Source organism: Tachysurus fulvidraco, chromosome 5, assembly GCF_022655615.1.
Source record: "Tachysurus fulvidraco isolate hzauxx_2018 chromosome 5, HZAU_PFXX_2.0, whole genome shotgun sequence".
NCBI lineage: Eukaryota > Metazoa > Chordata > Actinopteri > Siluriformes > Bagridae > Tachysurus > Tachysurus fulvidraco.
Genome location: NC_062522.1, coordinates 8364261 through 8385389, shown reverse-complemented (window position 1 = coordinate 8385389; position 21129 = coordinate 8364261). Strand labels below are relative to the sequence as shown.

At 39.9% G+C, this 21129-nt stretch overlaps 1 protein-coding gene across 4 annotated transcripts in view; it reads right to left on the bottom strand.

The window, feature by feature from the left end:
- nos1apa (nitric oxide synthase 1 (neuronal) adaptor protein a) overlaps positions 1-21129 on the bottom strand; it is a 143612-nt gene that overhangs the window by 67096 nt on the left and 55387 nt on the right. For all 4 annotated transcript variants that reach the window (XM_027154433.2, XM_047813730.1, XM_027154431.2 and 1 more), the window contains one exon: positions 20280-20338. In XM_027154433.2, coding sequence (XP_027010234.1) covers positions 20280-20338 — 59 coding nt within the window. The remainder of the gene's footprint in view (positions 1-20279; positions 20339-21129) is intronic.

Sequence of the window (21129 nt, the reverse complement as noted above, 5' to 3'; positions counted from 1 at the left end):
ACTTACATTGTTTATTTCAGTTTATACACCTGAGCAATTGAGGGTTAAGGGCCTTGCTCAGGGGCCCTGCAGTGGCAACTTGGTAGAACTGGGATTGGAACCAATGACCTTCCGATCAGTAGTCGAACACCTTAACCACTGAGCTACCCACATCCCACATCCAGGTAAAGGAAGGGAAGAAGAATGGAAAATAGTTAAGAATGAAACAAATGAGGAAATTATAGAGGGAGAGACCAAAGACAGAAAGGAGAAAGGGAAGGAAGGAAGGAAAATAAGGAAAAATGAAACAAATTTGGAAAGTAAAGATAGAGGGAAAAAGATAGGAAGGAAAGAAGGAAGGAAGAAAGGAAGGAAAGAAGGAAGGAAGGAAGGAAGAACAATAGGGAAGTATGTGACAAATAAGGAAGGTAAAGAGGGAGGGAAAATATAGAAAGGAAAATAAATAAATAAATAAATAAATAAATAGATACATAAATAAACAAAGCACATTAATCCTTACTTAATTTGCATAATCTGGAGTCTCATTTACTATTTTATTGTCTAACTGTTCCTATAGACTTTATATTTAAAGTTCTTCTGTTATTATTTAAGGTGATTTTCTTGTTGTCTCAACTGTCCTTTTCATTTAGAGCCATGACAAGCTAAATTTCCCATGTGGACAATAAGGGGACTAAACTGAGCACACACGCACACGCACACGGACACGCACACACGCACACGCACACACACACACACACACACACACACACACACACACACACACACACACACACACACACACACTCTACCAGGACATTAGCTCATCATTCTTATCATCAGGCAGCAATCTGAAGTGTAATCACTGCTTTTTGTCTCTCTTTTGATTGTCACTAATTCATCGTGTCCATTGTGAAACAGGAAGAAAAACACGGCTAGAAGTCTTCGCTTCTCCTCCCGAGCTGCCCAAAAGATCAGTAATTAAGAGCTTCACACTCATTTTGCTGCACTCCCACTGACACAGCTAATGACACCTTCTTCTGATCTCTCACAAGTCCAACACACACACACACACCCACACCCACACACACACACACCCACCCACCCACCATCTACTGCTGTGGAGAACCTTCATGCTCATAAAGAAGCTTAGTTTTATACATAGCTTGTAAACTTCTCACACAGTTTCTGAACCTTGTTGGTAGTGTGGAGGTTTCTGCATGTAACACACTAATCATCTGGTATACAAGCATCAGGACATCTTAAATCCAATGTATCTACTATATCTTATTATTAGATTAGAATAATCCAAATATAAGATTATTCATTTTCTTATACGCTACCAGTCGTCCAGCTGTGGGTGAAAACCGGATTCACTGCACCATGAAAAAAAAAAACAAGCCCATGTGAGTCATGCTCAGAGTGAATTTAACAGCAGCAATTTCCGTAACAGAGGACTTCTATTCACGTAAAAGGTCTTTGTGCCTTGCAGTTTTGTAGACAATCGCTTCTGAAAGCACGACAGAGTTCCATCCTGTATGCTGAAAGATTCTTCCATTTGTCTAACAGGTGAAAGGTCTATGTAAAGATTTATAAACTGACTATTTCCCTATTAAAGGTTAATAACGTTAATAAGGTGGCACCCAGACGAGGTCGGGTTCCCTTTTGGGTCTGGTTCCTTTCATGGTTTCTTCCTCATATCACCTTGGGACATTTTGCCTTGTTACTGTTGCCTCTGACTTGCTCATTTTTTATTTTGTTTTGTTATATTTTGTTTTGTTATATTTTGTTTTGTTATATTTTGTTATTTCAATTTTATATTGAAAACAAAAGTATAGCTGCTTTTCTGTTATGCAAATAAATACGAATTGAATGTACACTATCGTTTAGGATCGCTTGGAAATGTCCTTGTTTTTCTGGTTAGAATCATTTTGTGTTACGTTTACAGCATTTAGCAGACGCCGTTATCCAGAGTGACTTACATTTGATCTCATTTTTATACAACTGAGCGATTGAGTGTTAAGGGCCTTACTCAGGGACCCAGCAGTGGCAACTTGGCGGATGTAGGAATCGAACTAACAACCTTCCGATTGGTAGCCCAACACCTTAACCACTAGGCTACCACATTTTAAAAACATAAACTGAATCAGATTAATTTTAAAGACAGATCTACATTGTCACAAAGTGGCCCATTATCAGTAACCATCAGTCCTCTGTTTCAGTCTCATCTTATGTTTGCTAATCATTTTATAAGGCTAAGTGATTATTAGAGAAGTTTTACAATCGTTTTAGCACAGCTGAAAACTGCTGTAGTGATGAAGAGAGCAAGAAAAGTGGCCTTCTTTAGGTTAGTTTAGTATCTGGAGCATCAGGAGGTCGTGGGTTTGTTTACAGGCTCGACATGGACGGAAAGAAAGAACTAGACTTCCTTTTCATGGTAAGAACTTATGTTACCATACTGACAACTTCTCCCTTTATAGAGACAACCCAAAATGATTCTAACCAGAAAAACAAGGACATTTCTAAGTGATCCCAAACTTTTGTGTACAGTTGACGCTAATCTCTATAATGAACGCGGTTACTAAGCTGGTACAGAATGCACTGCGTATTTCTATGTTAATTTCCTTCTCTATGTGTAAATGAGTTTCGTCTCAGGTTCACGGCTGTGTGAAGTTTCACATTCTCCCAATGCCCATGAACACGCAGGTGAAGTCCAGGACTTGCACAATGCTTCTTTGTTACGTTTACCCTCTGGAATGCAAGCGACCGGAGACCGCACCGGTGCAAGCAGACCCCAGATACTCGTGGATTAAACACGGAGAAATGAGCGAAGAGAAGACAAGCTATATTTTGATGTGTACCTTCTGCTGGAGATGTCGAAGGGACACGTATGATACATTGTGCTCTGATGCATCATGAACCTCTAATCATAAAAACCACACGCTGAGGTTGTTCTGCTCGGAAATTCCTGGAGACGCGTGTCCTTACATTTCTCAGTGAACGAGGAGCAAAAAATGACTTGGGGGAAACGATCTGTCCTCGGCTTCTACTTTATCATCTGCTCTCCAGAGAACGCTGTTCATAATCGCACAGCTACAGAGCCGGCTCGGCACAATTCATTACCCGTGCAGCAGTGTACAGTCTCCCTTGGATAATTTGCGAGTCCACCATGGAAGCTTTTTTTATGCTTTTAGTGGCTACAACACTGCATTTTAATTATGCTTGATGAGCAAATCACAAAAACACCAAAAAATATAGATATAACATGATACAAAAACTGATTTTTTAAAAAAAATTTTATCCTGAAGGAATGCAAAAGTTGCTTGACTGTAGAAACCCTGTTTGTATTAGATTTTATCCAGTGCATTAAAGAAACTAAAGCAATATTTTTTCATTTCTAGATTTCAAAAGAGAATTGTTTTTATTAATCAGAGAAAGGAACAATGCTAAATGTTTCCCAGCTCTTCAACACTGACAACTTTATTGTCCAAAAGTGTATTTTTTGGGCACTACTGTACACTGCTCCCTTTATCTCTGAACTGTTCATAATTATACACACACACACACACACACACACACACACACACACACACACACACACACACACACACACACACACACACACACACACACACACAAACACACACACACACACACACACAAACACACAAACACACAGACATAAACAGCAGTCATTATAGTTTATTTATCCAGCACACATGTGCGCGCACACACACATACACACACACACACACTCACCAGTCATTATAGTTTATTTATCCAGCACACACACGCACGCGTACACACACACACACACACTCACTCTCACACACTCACACACACACACACACACACACACACACACACACACACACACACTCACCAGTCATTATAGTTTATTTATCCAGCACACACACGCACGCGCACACACACACACTCACTCTCACACACTCACACACACACGCACACACACACACTCACTCACTCACTCTCTCTCTCACACACACACACACACACACACACACACACACACACACACACACACACACACACACACACACACACACACACACACACACACACACACACTAGTCATTATAGTTTATTTATCCAGCACACATGCACACACTGAACATCACTGAGCTTAGCTAAAACTTTAAGAGCACAATGAATCTCATCACCATATTGTATCTAATTAAAAAAATGCTTGGACAAGCAGCTTTTGTTCTGAGCTCAAGAAAGTAACGTAATTGATATCAGACAAATCTGTGTGCCGGTCTTGTTTGGTCCATTATGTCACAGATGTGTTAGAAAAAAGGGTTAAAATTGATCTTATTGTTTGACACACAAACAGAATAGAGATGACGGTTTCACATCACCAGAGGACAAAACGCTGCTTTATTTCATTACAAAGGTTTATGTGAAATCTGAAAGAAAAGAGTAAATCATCAGAACAAAGGGTTACGTAGTGCTGAGCATGAAACGGTCGACTCGGTGGGGCTTGTGATATGAATCAATGCCCAGTGGTTTAGTGAGATGAGACTGGTGTGGATGTTTGTGCCACTAAAATAATCCCTGCTGGGGAAAGCAATTTAGGAGAGAGAGAGAGAGAGAGAGAGAGAGAGAGAGAGAGAGAGAGAGAGAGAGAGAGAGAGAGAGAGAGAGAGAGAAGGAAGGGAAGAAGAATGGAAAATAGTTAAGAATTAAACAAATGAGGAAATCAAAGAAGGAGAGACCAAAGGTAGGAAGGACAAAGGGAGGGAAGGAAGGAAGGAAGGAAGGAAGGAAGGAAGGAAGGAAGGAAGGAAGGAAGGAAGGAAGGAAAAAGGAAGGAAGGAAGGAAGGAAAAAGGAAGGAAGGAAGGAAGGAAATGAGGAAGAAAACAAATGAGGAAAGTAAATAGGGAAGGATAGATAGATAGATAGATAGATAGATAGATAGATAGATAGATAGATAGATAGATAGATAGATAGATAGATAGATAGATAGATAGATAGATAGATAGATAGATAGATAGATAGATAGATAGGAAAAAAGGAAGGAAGCAAGGAAGGAAAGAAAACAGGGAAGAAATACAAAAGAAAAACAGGAAAATATGGAAGATTGAGGAAAGGAAGAGAGGGAAAATAATAGATGGAAAAAGTGAAGGAAGGAAGGAAGGAAGGAAGGAAGGAAGGAAGGAAGGAAGGAAGGAAGGAAAGAGAAAAATGAGAAAGAAAGAAAGAAAGAAAGAAAGAAAGAAAGAAAGAAAGAAAGAAAGAAAGAAAGAAAGAAAGAGTAAAAAACATAGAAGAACAGAACTAATTGAAAATGTCAATAGGGCACCGAATATGTTGTTAATATTCTATAAATGATAAAACCTCTTTAATAATAGAATAGAATGAGTCGACCTTCACATGTATACACTGATATATATTGTGTATCCTATACTGTAAATGTCTTTAGGAGTCATGATCTGATCTGATCTCCGAGCAGAAAGTGAACTTTTGCACCAAAACCGGAGTCACTGGACTGAGAAAGTTTTCAACATTGTGTCTGTTAAGTAAGTGTTATTGAGTGAGGATTAAAACATGACATGGCATCCTGGTATGGGAAAATAGTCCAGGGTGGGAGGAAGAGAGTGAATAAAGTGCAAAAGGACAGGAACAGTTTTGTAACACTGAAGATATTTGGGTTTGAGGATAAAAGATGTATATGAAATAACAGCAGAATTTAAGCTTTAATTTTCTGACATTTACATCTAGATGCATTAAAAGACTTGGAACATGAGACCTTTTTTTTTTTAGCTATTTGCGCGCACCCTTTTTGATACGATCAAATATATTGGAACATACGAGTGACACGTGTGTCTTGTAACACAGGTTTGTCCTGTTGATTGGTTAAACAAGTAATAGCTCTGAATGTCTGCACTTGCTAATGCCCCTTTTCCACCGAGGCAGTTTGAGTGCTGATTCGGAGCCAGAGCCTAATTTAGAATCAGTTCTTTCTGTTTCGACCGCCAAAGCACCGGCTCCCAAACAGGAAAAGTGGTTCTTAAGTAGCACCAAAACGTTGCTGGTCTAGACTTAAGACCCGCTTGTGTAAGGGGCTGTGGGTGGGGTTAATGTTAGCGCATTTGATAATATACCAATGTTTAATACACTTTTACTTTACCGCGATATGATACATTATCAGCACACATGATAGTAGGTAGCTACATGCTAAGGCTACCTTTTTTCTGTGTTAATGATAATGTTATGTACTTTCTCGATAACAACCATTTATACAGATTACACGGAGCTGCACGTACACTTTGGATTCACCGCGTTTGGATGCCAATGTAGGTTCACAAATCCATGAGCATTAACAGTATAGCAACATCCGCCATTGTTGTTGTGTTTGTGTTTGTCGCTGCTGCGCTAACGTTGCTGCGCTGGGAAATGTGAGACGTATACAGTGACGTCAGACTCGGCTCTGTGATGGCTCTCTAACCGAAGGAAAGGCAAACCGGTTCTTATAAGGTTTGCCAGTGGAACCAACTTTGAACCAGCACCAGCACTAGCTCTGAACCAGCACCCGGGTCTTTTTGGTGGAAAAGGGGCATCTGAGGCTTGGGTTTTAACTGTGAGGACTGCAGTTGTTGTTAAAAATGATAAACCAATATGAAGCCCAGAGAGCTGTCTATAGTTAAAATAAAACTTAAATAAAAAAAAACAAAACAAACCCGTAAGCCATTTTTACGCTAAAATCAATCGGAGCCATTGCCCAATCACCGAGTATAACATACAACTGTTTGGAATGTCCTGAAAAAGAAGTTAATCACTGATGTACTAACAAACAGACATCAAACAGGTGAGCCGAGAAAAAACAACAACGACATGACCGACTCTGTGAAAGCTGTGAGGAAAAATTGTGACGCCCAACAAGCTCCACAGGGTGAGGGTAAAGGTATCACAGTCCACTGTTTGAAGAAGACTTATATAAGAATAATGAGGTCAGACCACAAGATCAGCAGTAAGAATCGGACCAGACAGAAATCACGAAGAAATACAGAGAAGTTTTGGAACCAAGATGAAAGTGATGGAGAGTCCGAAGCGAAATGATCTGCTCATGATCCAGAAGATTTGAGCTCATCTGTGAAACATGGTGAAGGAACGTGTCATAGACCTTCACCTCCTCAACCTGAGACTGAAGAGAGAAAGCGCAAACAAACCACCGTTCCTGTCTTCTGTACTGAAACATTTTTAATTATTGAAACAATTTTATTAGGCTTAGATCAAGTGTTGCTTCCACCAAACCCACGAAACAATAACACATTAGCCTGAGCACTATAAAATCAACGTACTGTTATAGAACAATAATCAAAAACTTCTGACCAATCAGAATGAAGATGCCGACAGCAATGTGGTGTAAACAGATTGTAAACATGTGAATGATGTAAAGAACCTTGAATCACGTCAATATTTTCAATAGAAATCCAATAAAAAAGTGCAGACTTCTTATTTTCACTTATGACTCAATCCCCTTCACCATTCTCCGACAGAGGATGTAGGGAGGGATAAAGCCTGCAGTCTATTTCTGGCATCGGGGTTATCAGGGTGTGTTCAAAGATATAAGATGCCAACGGTGCATACAGGGTCTAAATGCATGTGTGTGTTTGTTATCAGTGAGATGGAGGATGGAGACAGACAGAAAGAACGAAAGAGAGAGAGAGAGAGAGAGAGAGAGAGAGAGAGAGAGAGAGAGAAAGACAGACAGAAAGACAGACAGAAAGAAAGAGAACAGTAAGGTTAAACCATGCTGAGGAAACGATGTTGTAAATGCAGTCACCACGACTAACTCCAGAGGAAAGGATTTGACCCGAGCTAATTAAACCGCACCGACTCATAAAACTAATCTCTTCTTAATGACTATGTTTATACAACGATCAAAGTGTTCACTGCCCACTTTCTGGCCTGCACGGTGTTCTACACCCTTCCTCTCATGGACACTTTATGAACACAAGACCTCCATCTGTACCCTGGTGATGAAAGGCTGAAGTGGGGATAGATATACCAGGGGACCGGAGTCGTAAACGTCTGAACCGAAGCACTTTATATATCTGATACACAAACTTGCCAAAAGAAATAAAACGGATTGCTTGAATCTAATTTAGTCGGATTCAGTCTTGCACACAAAGCTGGAAAGCTTGTTTACTGAACACAGGCCATCTGAAGATTGGAAAGACATTGTCTGGCCTTTTTCCAATCTGCAAAAAGGTCTGGTAAACTTGTGCTCCATCAGATTCCACACAACAGCTGATGTGTTATTCTACCGATGTGTTATTCTGCTGCTGTAACCCAGGTTCAACACCAGTAGATGTTCTGGCACCATGATGGTAAACAATGATTATTTGGGTTAATGTAGCTTACTGTCAGCTCAAAGCAGCCCGGTCGTTCCATCAGGCTTCATGCCCGATGAACCCGCCCATCAAATTCAGATCTAATTTTAGATATGAACATTAACTATAGATGATGTGCATTGTGCTTCTGTCGCATGACTGGTTCACTGAATAATCGAATAACTGCATAAGATCGAAAACACCAGTGGCTCAACAGTATTAAAGATTTCATTTTTTTCTGTTTCAAAAAACTGTTTATCCTGTCTGTTAACAGGACTGTGTTCAGCACGAACTCTACAACGTATTTAATCTATTGAGAAAAGTGTATGAATGAATAATGTCATTTTGCTCTACTCCAAATTAACTGGAGCGATTTTGCGAAGTTAGCCGGAGAAAGCTGGCAGCCGAAAAAGGTCAACTTTAAAACTATCTGTATATATTAAAGCCATAAAACACAGTGTCAACCTTATTTAATCGTGTACTTAGACAAAAATTTATTGAATCACTTCTGTACTGTATGTGTATTATGTGAAATTATTTCATTCATTCATTCATTCATTCATTCATTCATTTTCTACCGCTTATCCGAACTACCTTGGGTCACGGGGAGCCTGTGCCTATCTCAGGCGTCATCGGGCATCAAGGCAGGATACTCCCTGGACGGAGTGCCAACCCATCGCAGGCCACACACACACACTCTCATTCACTCACACAATCACACACAATTTTCCAGAGATGCCAATCAACCTACCATGCATGTCTTTGGACCGGGGGAGGAAACCGGAGTACCTGGAGGAAATACCCGAGGCACGGGGAGAACATGCAAACTCCACACACACAAGGCGGAGGCAGGACCCCCAACCCTGGAGGTGTAAGCCACCGTGCCCTACCCCCTGTGAAATTATTTATTAAATCTAAATTTAAATAAAAATCCCAAAAATGTTTCAGAAAATGATTATCTGTGTCATCCAAACCTTACAGGTTTCAAGATATTTGCAGGATTATTAGCAGAAACGAGAAGGTGTTTGCATCTTTATAAATGACTTTAAAATAAAAGTTGTGGTTCTGAATCATAGGTAAAGCTTCCCCTTCTCTGATACAGGTACAAAGAGAAAGAGGAGCTCATAAAACCGTTTGTGTGATGGATGCAGAGTGTGTGGTGGCATTTAGGAGGAAGCTTTGAATTCTCCTGTTCAAGTTTAAGCAAATAGTGCAGTAAGAGAGGCTGATGGCCTTCACACTGAGGGTGAAGAAGCTGGTAAAGCTAACAAAAAGGCCAGGCTCTGTGGGGAAAACAGCCATATGAAGCTGGGATGGAATGTTACGGGGACTTATACCCCTTATCCACCAAAAAGAACCGGGTGCTGGTTCAGAGCTAGCACTGGTGCTGGTTTAAAGTTGGTTCCACTGGCGAACCTTCTAAGAACCGGTTTGCCTTTCCATCGGCTAGAGAGCCGTCACAGAGCCAGTCTGATATCACTGTATACGTGTCACGCTACACAGCAACGTTAGCGCAGCAGCGGCATACACAAACACAACAACAATGGTGGATGTTGCTTTACTGTTAATGCTAATCTGTATAAGCTGTATAAACGGAGGTTGTAATCGAGAAAGTACATAACATTATTTTATCATTAACACAGAAAAAAGTCAGCCTATTATCAAATATTATCAAATGCGCTAACAGTAGCCCCGCCCACAGCCCCTGACGCAAGCGGTTCTTCAGTCTAGACCAGCAATGTTTTGGTGCTGCTTAAGAACCTCTTTTCCTGGTTCAGAGCCGGTGCTTTGGCGGTCGAAACAGAAAGAACTGGTTCTAAATTAGGGCTCTGGCTTTCTTGGGTTGGGTTGTGATTCTGTACATATAACATATTCTACGCAATAGGATACTAGAGTATCCAATAAATTTACAGTTATATACATTTATAATTATGTAGAGAATATGTAACAATGTCTGGGATGGAGCAGAACTGCATTTGGATTACAGGCAGTGGAGGGTTAGTGAAATATCAGGGACCTAGTGGTGTAGGGTAAAGTTCAGTAGGTTTATGGTTGAGGGGAAAAACTGTCCCTGAACCTACTGGTTCTGGTACAGATGGTCCTGTATCTCTTCCTGGATGGAAGGACAAATCAAACAGATTGTAATTAGGGTAGAAGGATCGATGGTTTTGTCCGAACCCGTGTTAATGTCTTTGTGGAGTTTTGCATGTTCTCCCTGTGTCTGTGGAGGTGGTAGTCAAGTGGTTAAGGCATTGGGCTACTGGTCAGTAGTTAGGTCAAATCCTACAACCACAAAGCTGCTGTTATTGATGTCTTGACTTTAGATGTCGGATAAATGTTCTAAAAAAAAATGGTGGTCACATATCGATCGAAGGCTTGAAAGCAGACGTAGTGTCAAATATTGCGAAATGCCTTTCAAATCATAATCGTATTATGGGGTACTGTAGCAGACTGTAGCATAGTGGTCTCATGATACATCGTATTGTTGCCACAAGATTCACGGGCTTGTAAAGCTGGACTACTCACTGTTAGGTTGTGGGTTCAAATCCCAAAACCACCAATCTGCTACTGCTGGGCTCTGGATTTAGGATTGAGTCCCTTAACCATCTCAGTTATATAAATGAGATAAATGTAAAGAAATAGATAAGGGAGTCTGTCAAATGGCATGAACGAAAATGTGACTACTCTTAACGAAAAGAAAAGCGGCTCAGAATGAACAGATACAACCGATAAACGTCCGCTTTCATTGTGCGTTTGCCGCCTAGGACGATATGTTACGATATGGGATTTGTATAGGAAATGTAATAAACTCCTTTAGATGTCATAACGTGGAATTAGAATTTTGGAAGTGCATAAACACGTGGCCACGTGCCCAAAGCCCGGCACCTCGGAAGTGAAAAAGGGTCATGTGTGTTATGTTTGCCAAAGCCATGATAATCCTGCCATGACTTGTGAATTCTCCGGGTTTCAGTAGCACTGTGACAGGCCCGGTGTTGTTTTGATTCAGTACAACTCTCTGGAGCAAAGCTGAATTGTTCAGGCATGCTGATAAGCTGTCAGATGTCTCTGCAGCCTCTATCTATGTGTTTATGTGTGTAAGAGAGATAACGCTAGGTGACTCTCTCCTTTCACCTATTCTCCTGGAACAAAAATCCTTTCAGTGCTGCTCAGTAGATTGATGATTCTTAGCTCTCTATTATAAGGTTACATCGAGTACGCAGAGCCCAAGCCATGCCACACCACACCATCACACCACATTGGGAGAAGATACTGTCTCGAAAAAAGGATCCAACATCATCCAAACGAGTGACGCAGACGACCATGTCAGAGCTTCAACTGAGAACTTTAAGGATCACAAGGCAGGAACTGAAAACCTCACATCGAGCACTAGTACACACACATACCCAGACACACACACACACACCTGTAATTTATCATTTCCAGTTTAGGAGCTTCCCTGCTGGTGCATTGTAATTCATTCTTCATTCTGTAGTCAGTGGCTCAGTTAAGTGCTTTCACTAATGAGGGCCGGGTAAGACGCCGTGCAGGAACAATGTGGGGGTATTAGTGAGCCGCTGCATGTCGTGTTACAGGCGACCTAACAAGCCAGAAAAAGTCAAGAGGTTATGGCTCTTCTATGCTAATGAGCACACACCCCATGCTTCTCGTACATTAGGGACTAGAAGACGTGCTGTGTGATGGAGCAGGCTAAACAAGAATGCAAAGAAGCATGATTTCAATCACAACCTGCTGAAATTACAGGTCTGGACAAACAACACCGAGTGAATATTTATGTAGAAGTGGTCTGTGAATTCTGACAGTTCCTCAACCTCATCTATATCATTCCAGTTACTAAAGATGCTTTAAATGCATCGCACATCGTTGGACGTAATCCTTCTCTGTCTCAGGGGCTTCATATCTCACCACTCAGTCTCACCACTCAGTGTCTCAGCCTTGGGGCTATTGATGATATCCGGAATCTAATTCTTTCCATGTAAGCCTATCATGTCCTCATAAAAATAGAAACTTCCTTCTTGCGCTAATCTTTGGTTACGTCTCTTTGCGCAGCTCTACTCTCAACCAGATGCCGTGTGTCGAGCTTTTTTATGGGGGGAAAAAATAATAATAATATAAACTAAAATAGTGCACTTACTTATATAGGTAACGTTAAATTCAGTTACATCAGATTATGTTGATTAAACTCAAAACATTTTCCCCTCTAGAAAAAAAAAACTATACAATTTAATCCAAATTGATTTCATGAAACTTTTAAAAAAATATGTGCGTCTTGTAAATTTATGGCATTTGGTTGATTCCGTCCTCCAGAGTGACTTACATTTATCTCATTTATACAACTGAGCGTTTGTGGGGCCCTCGCTCAAGGGCCCAGCGGTTTAGGAATTGATATCACTACTTTCTGAGCAGAGGTCTAACGTCGTATCTGCTGTGTTTCTTGCACTGTAACACTAATTTTGTCCTTAGCAACAAAAATATTCAAGTCAACTTTAAGTTCGATTCAGTTTATTTGTATAACGCTTTTAACGATTCACATTGTCTCAAAGCAGCTTAACAAAAAGTATAGAAACAGAAAAAAATAATAAAGTTTAAAATGAAAAGTTTGTCATTTATCTCTAACATTTATCCCTAATGAACAAGCCTCAAGTGACGATGGCGAGGAAAAGCTCCCTGAGACGATATGAGGAAGAAACCTTGAGAGGACCCAGACTCAGAAGGGAACCTCATCCTATTCCTCATAAATAAAAAATTCCCTTTGTTTTTCAAGCTAATTTTTATCTGCGGAATAAATTTTTAATATTTGGAATACGGAATCTTTGTCTTTTTTTTGCTTTTGCCTTTTTTACACATAAATTAGATAAATTAGATATAATAATCTTTAGCAAATGTGTCTTGTAGAGATAACGTTGCTGTGTAATGTTGGATAATTAAAAAGAGACTTGAATAGAGACGTAGCGATCTGTCGTTCAGGCAAACCAATAACAGCGTCTCGCTGCCACAGACGTCAAATCTGATCACGCGCAAGACTGGCGCACATTCGACTATCAGCAGGTGACTAATTCGGTAAATATTACAAATGTCATTTCCTGGATTGATTGCTTCAGTGTTTCTTACACGGAGGTGAAATCAGGACTCGGAACTGCTTTAAACTGATATTAATATGTTGATTCCTACCGATTTTGTTCTTGGTGTTGTTTTGTAAATTGACTTAATTGTTGCTGCAGAGTTTCATTGTGTTGTCCTATGAAGAATCTTTGAGTATATTATAATAAGTAAAAATGTATTATAATCGTATTTTATTGTTATTCTTTGGATTCATGCAGGAATCCAAGAGGCACCCGGAGATCGTTCCAGTTGTGTTAACCTTGTGAGGATCCTGAAGCATCTAGAGATGTACCAGCTAAAGTTGGATTCCGCTTCATGAGGGTTCATGAGGATTCATAAGGATACGGACATTCAAACAGAAGCTGAATTACTACAGTGTACTTCTTTGCTTGTTCGTCTCAGTGGCACTGTTGTTCCTGCTGCTTTCAGGTCGTCCTGCAACTCTTTTCAAGTGACTGCACACCTCTTTCCTACCCTATCGCTAGTCTAATAGCGTGTTGTGAAATGTCACATGTTGCCTCATCTGGGGATGATAATTTGAGGTTCCATCAACGTGTTTTAATCTACACAAAACGGCACAAACGTGTATCTACAGGTAGAACTTGATTTGTTCCTGTGGAACCTTTATACAAACAGGGAAAATAAGCACTAATTTAAGTGTTTCGGTAAGTGGAAGCTCTTCACTAGTGGACTGAAGATAGCCAGTGTCTCAGCTGGTCAGACATCTAGAGGAAGTTCATTCCACCACCTCGGTGCCAGAACATAATAGAGTCTTGCTGTATACTTACCTCTTTCCCTGAGAGATGGTGGGACCATTCGAGCAATGCTAGGAGTGACAAGAGCTTTGAGGTAAGAGGGAGCTGGTCCATTTTTGGCTTTGTAGGCAAGCATCAGTGTTTTGAACCTGATGTGTGCAGTTAATGAAAGCCAGTAGAGGGAGAACAGCAGTGGGGCGGTGTGTGAGAACTTAGGCAGGTTGAAAACAAGTCATGCACCTGCATTTTGGATGATTTGCAGAGGACAATTTTTTTATTTTTATAGCCACTAAAAGCAGTGCTTCATTTTATAGTCAATCTAACTATCTAGCAAAATCTAACAATCTAACTATCTTCAAAAGGGTTTGTGGTTTTGGATAAATAAAATGTTTTTACATCCATCAATAAATGCGATCGATGCTCCGTCTAATTTGATTTCTTACCGAGCAAATCCTATTTCTGCTGTACAGACCCTACTGGTGTTTGAGCAGAAACACGGTATGAGCTGAACACATGCAGATTGCAGATGCTCGGGCCACTGCATTTGGCAGTCCGGCTATGCTAACAGGATCGAACAGGTGCTTGAACAAGCAAAATGGCTCGCTAAACTCACACCAATTGTAGCTAGTTATAGCAAGTGGGTTTTGTGTGGACACATGTAGTGACCGTTAAAAAGCTCGCCCTCGACCCTGGCAAATGTTATTTAATTTCTATTATCTGTCAGAAATGGATGAAAGTATGGACTTGCTTAAATTATTTCCTGCATTTGTGGCCTGCCGTATTCGCTTCTCATTGGACGTCCTGTCCTGCTACTACTTCCCCTTTCGCATGAGGAAAAAACGGAAGATAAACGGATTTAATAAACAGAGCTTCGTATATACTTGCTTTGGTGATGTTCTTCACAGATGTTATCTTTTTCTGCACCTACACACTTGCAGCTTAGGAAACTGAAGCAATCCTGCCATACTGTTTTGTATACAAATATACTACACTGTGATTTACATTTTTGGTCACACTGCCCACTTCTATGTGTGTCCTGCTCAGGCATACTGATGACCAGCCAAATAGATCTTGGCCATTAGAAAGTGTTTTGCACATTTATATTTTCAATCTATTGTTAGAAAACAGCACGGCGTGCTTCCGATTTGGAAACAAAGAGAATGAGGTAAGGTGTCGGAAATGAGGAAAATGAGAGAGAGAGTGAGAGAGAGAGAGTTAGTGAGTGAGAGAGCGAGAGAGAGAGAAAGAAAGAATATATATAGAAAGAGTATATATCCTTTACTCTCTCTCTCTCTCTCTCTCTCTCTCTCTCTCTCTCTATATATATATATATATATATATATATATATATATATATATATATATATATATATATATATATCCAAAGGGCCTCAACTTACAGATTAAACATTCTTATAATTTGTCAAAAAAACAAAAGTCAGATTTTATTTCCATCATTTACACTTTCAAAATAACAGAAAACAAAAAAATGGCATCTGCAAAAGTTTGGGCACCCTGCAGAGTTTATTTCATGCACCACCCCCTTTGGCAAGTATCACAGCATGTGAACACTTTTTGTAGCCAGCCAAGAGTCTTTCAGTTCTTGTTTGAGGTATCTTCGCCCATTCTTCCTTACAAAAGTCTTCCAGTTGTTTGAGATTTCTGGGCTGTCTGTCACGCATTGCTCTTTTAAGGTCTATCCTTAGATTTTCAATTATGTTGAGGTCAGGAGATTGTGAAGGCCATGTTAAAACCTTCAGTTTACGCCTTTTGATGTAATCCACCGTGGATTTTGAGGTGTGTTTAGGATCGTTATCCACTTATAGAAGCCATCCTCTGTTTAACTTCAGCTTCTTCACAGATAGCATCAAGTTAGCATCCAAAATGTGCTGAAATTTTATTGAATCCATTTTTCCTTCTACTCTTGAAATGATCCCTGTGCCAATGGCTGCAATACAAGCCCAATTGATCCACCCCCATGCTTAACAGTTGGACAGTCTTTTCATTAAATTCTGTGCCCTTTCTTCTCCAAACGTACCTTTGCTCATTCCTGCCAAAAAGTTCTATTTTGACCTCATCGGTCCACAGAACTTGTTTCCAAAATGCATCAGGCTTGTCTATATGTTCATTTGCAAACTTCAAACTCTGATTTTTGTGGTGAGGATGTAGAAGAGATTCTTCTGATGACTCTTCCATGAAGACCACATTTTTACAAGTATCTCTTTATAATGGAATGGTGTACCACAACTCCAGTGTCTGCCAGATCGTTCTGGAGGGATCATGCAGTCAAACGTGGGTTTTGACTTGCTTTACTCACACCTGTGAGCTGTTCTGTCTGATATTTTTCTTGGTCTTCCAGATCTTGCTTTAACTTCCACTGTTCCTGATGACTGCCATTTCTTAATTACATTCCGAACAGAGGATATTGGCATCTGAAAACGCTTTGCTATCTTCTTCTGATAGCCTTCTCCTGCTTTGTGAGCGTCAACTATTTTCAATTTCAGTTTTCTAGACAACTGCTTAGAAAAACCCATAGTGCTGATTGTTGGGGCAAGGTAAGATGAGTCTGGGCATTTAAAACCATTGAGATTGACATCACCTGGTCTTTCCAGACGATGATTAGATGAACAATAGATGACACTGTCAGGTCTCAACTTTCCAAAGGGGATGGCGCATGCTATAGACTCTGCAGGGTGCCCAATCTTTTGCAGACAGCATTTTTTTTTGTTTTGTTTTCTGTTATTTTGAAAGTCTAAATGATGGAAAAAAATCTTCTTCTTTTTTTGACAAATTATAAGAATGTTTAATCTGTAATTTGATGCCTTTTGGAGATTTTTCCATCTTTTCTTGGCTTCTTTATGCACATTAATACAAATTTTTACCTGGGGTGCCCAAACTTTCGAGCCCCACTGTATAGAGTGTGTGTGAGTGAGAGAGAGAGAGAGAGAGAGAGAGAGAGAGAGAGAGAGAGAGATAGACAGACAGACAGACAGAAGAGAAAATGACAGAGAGATTAAGAAGAATCCAGAAGAAACACAGCACACATGGCCCAATGCAATTTCTCACGCGTTTCGTTGTCCTAAATTCTCACTGGAGATGATGCGAATAAATTCTCACTGGAGATGATGCGCAAAGTGTTGCATCACAATCGCTTGCTTTAATTGAGAAAGCTAATGCTCAAATGTACAGCCGCGTCAATAAAACATGGGGTATCGTAACAGCTAGAATTACAACCCACTTCATCCCAGCAATGATGAGAACCGTGAGATAATTAACACTGAAGCTTTTAAACATATTTTATTTGAATATATACGGCATAGTTCCTGAATCTGTCTGAGAAACGGAGAAAAAAAAAGAAAGTGTGCATATCGCTCCTCCGTAATCGTGCCGAATCTTATCGACTACTTCCAGCTAATACAGAAATCTGAAGCCCATGTCGCAATGTCATTATGAGCTCATGGTCAGACATGGTGTGTAAACACCAGCCACTGCCTGACTCAGCTACAGCGAACAGCTTAGAAAACATTACGGTTCACCTTGAGAAACGCCTCCTAGTCAGACCTCAACATGAGCAACCATCCACCTGGCAAATGCGGCACTGGAGGGCAAGTCAGGCTTTTTAATCAAATTAGGTAATCCTCCAGTGCTAATTATCAGAGGTCTTAAAAATCTCTCCCTGTGCAAAATTCGACTGCTGAAAATAAAGAAACAAAAAGAGCGCTGCAGAATAATAGAGTCGAAATTCATGATTCAGTAATGGATGTGGAATAAATAGATCTCAAATGTGGTTAAGAGAATGGCATTTTGAGGATGTACTATGTAAAAAAGACATATAATGACACCCCGATTGTGCAAAGTGCTTTGGCCCACGATGTTATCTTGACATGCAAAGTAAAGAGTACATCATCCTCTACTTTTAATTAGCGTTGATAAGAAACAAGTTGAATATGTGGGCATAGTAAAACTGTTCCACATGGTAGTTAATATTCCAGGCTGAACAGATTATACACCAGTGTATGTGAAATAAGCTAGCTGTAAATTGAGGAGGAATTCGGCTCCTAGCTACAATGTGGATGAACTGTGTTCATTTTTGCTTGCATTTGGGTTCATCCAAATCGGCTGGAATCACTATGGATGGTTCGAAACCTTATTCAGAGCTGAGTTATGTGCAGGAAGTGAATGCTGAACCTTCACATGTCTGTAGGTTCAGATCTCAGATAGATATTATGGATTCTAGAGAAATTCAGTCCGTCGAAAATTCTTTTTGCGAATGCACTTAAAGCACTCTACTTTTGGCATATATAGAAATATCATCACTAATTAATAGTCTCTTTAAAGTCCAGGTCATTTTTTTGGGGTCTCATGGAGTACACGGTCATGTCCAAATCCGATACCGATCCACTAGCTAATATCATCACATCCAAAATTCATGACATCCTATAGCTCTAACCCACCTGATGTTCTATCGGCAGCTTCCTTTAATGCCACGTCTTCCGGTGTAGCTCTAACCTTTGCAAGATCCTGTCAATTTCCTTGTGCACATTATATTTGTTTCTATGGTTCCTTGACATTTGTTTTGTCTGTATATTGAGGCTGTGTGTCTTATGTTCTGGAAATCTGACTGACTGACCTCTTCTTGCTTTACGTTGAGTTTGGTGATTGGGATTAGTTAATAATGCTCATATATCCGCTTCCTGACACGGTGTCTGAAGGAGAGACACTTACTTTTCTTTTCAGTTTCTTATTATTTACAGTCGATTAAATATATTTTAAGGATTAACAGCAAATAACAAAAAAAGCTGGTGGCTGGTGATCTAGTGGCTAGTGAAAAACCTCATCTCAGAGGAGTCTAGTCAAGAAAACTGACATACGTATGCATGAACTGCACATTATACACAGCTACTTTTATAACCTGTATTTGCTGGGGGAGGGGTCTCCGTTGTTTGCGAAATGCTTCAGAAAACTGTGTCGGGAAGACAAACAAAACAAAAAAATCAAAACAAATGTGTAGCCAATGAGCAGAAAGGGGCGGGACTTGTCAATATGGGCGAAGAGCGTGTTCAGTGCGCATGTGTGACATTAGCAGAAAGCGGTTTTAACATTGACATGGAGGATAAAAACAAAGAAAGAAAGTGAAGAAAGGCTTACGATAAGGCAAGAAGTAGGACGTGTTAATATAGGATCAGCTTTCCAGCGCTGGAGAGAACTGAAGGAGCAGGAAGTATTCATATTCGCAGATTGGAGTTTCCCGAGTCAATAACCCCTGAGCTAAACGCTGTTACTACACAAATAACACCTCTTTTCTATCGTAGTAATGTAGAGATGCAGCTACAACCGTGTTTTGTGTAGTAACAGCGTTTAGCACAGGAGTTATTGACTCGGGAAACTTTACTTAAGACGCCGAGGCGCTTTTTTCCTTCTCGATAGGTGAGTAACGTTGGTTTTGCTTTGTTACACAGAACTAATATATGCCTTTGTCCTTTACATGATGATGCTTGTGTGTCAGCTTGTTTGTTTATCTGCAATCGTACTGTTCTTCACTTCAGCTATGATAAAGACACATTTATTTCTAGTAGTTGCCTGGGTTACGTATGTATATGTGGGCGGAGCTATCGATAGAGGGGTGGGACCCATTTGGGTTAGGGACGTGTTTGTTTTGGTGATTTTATATGTCAACATTGGCTTTCAAACAATGAAAACCTCACCTTTAAACACCAGTGTAAAACTAATTAGAAATATATGTAACCCAATTTAAACTTGCCATAGTACTGTATCTGTTCCCCAAAGCATTAAATCCACATCACTAGCTAAACCAATAGCAAGATATTTCCTCCTAATGATCTTGAATTTTTTACAGCAAAACCCTTTCGTTATTTTTCCGACGTAAACAAAAACCTTGCACTGAACACTGCTTCAACACAAAGGCTTTTCCAAGCCTTTGTTACATCTTTAAGCAGTACAGCACCAGAGAAGCTACAGATTGTTCCGCGCTGTCATACAGAGGCAGAAATCTAGCTGTGATCTGAGCCGTGAATTGCATATGTACTTCAGAGTGATTGGGAACTTGCCTGTAAATGGGGTCCTGCATCACCATCATCTTGCTCTCGTCCCACATCCATTCTTTTTTCTACACACAAAGAAAGAGAGAGAAAGAGAGTTTAAGAGAATGAGCGAATGACTAATACAGGCACCGATGCTCCTAATAACTCCACTGCTTTAGAGAGATGATTAATGATGGCAGAGGCACAAGTTCCAGATCATTTAGGAATAAAAATGGCTTTGCCAGTGAGTGGTTTCTCATCAACTCACAATCACTTGGAGGACGCTCTTAAATCTGATGACATTGTTAATACTATATTAAAATTAGTAACTGAAAATAAATAAATAAATAAATAAATAAATAAATAAAACAAATAAATAAATAAATAAATAAATGACATTGATTATTTTTCCCATGACCGTGTGCATTTACTGGACATCTCTGGAAACCACTTTCAAACTATTCTACACAAGAGACACTTTGGGAAAATGCATCGATCGTCTTTGCAGAACATAAGAAATATAGTACAAAAAGTTTAATATTATACAAAATATTATTAGACATATTAATATGAGTTTGTATTTATCCCCAATGAACAAGCCTGAGGTGACTGAGGTGACTGTGGTGAGGAAAAACTCCCTTAGATGGAAGAGGAAGAAACCTTAAGAGGAACCAGACTCAAAAGTGAACCTCATCCTCATCTGGGTGACACTGGAAGGTGTGATTATAAACTGTTATAAACACCTAAGAGTGTTATTATGAATAATGTCCTTTCTACAGTCATATACATCCAACAATTGTTTATTGATGAGAAGGTCGATGTCCTTAAAGACAACATGGAGTTGGCATCTTCTTTTTGAATGTCTGAAATGTTCTTG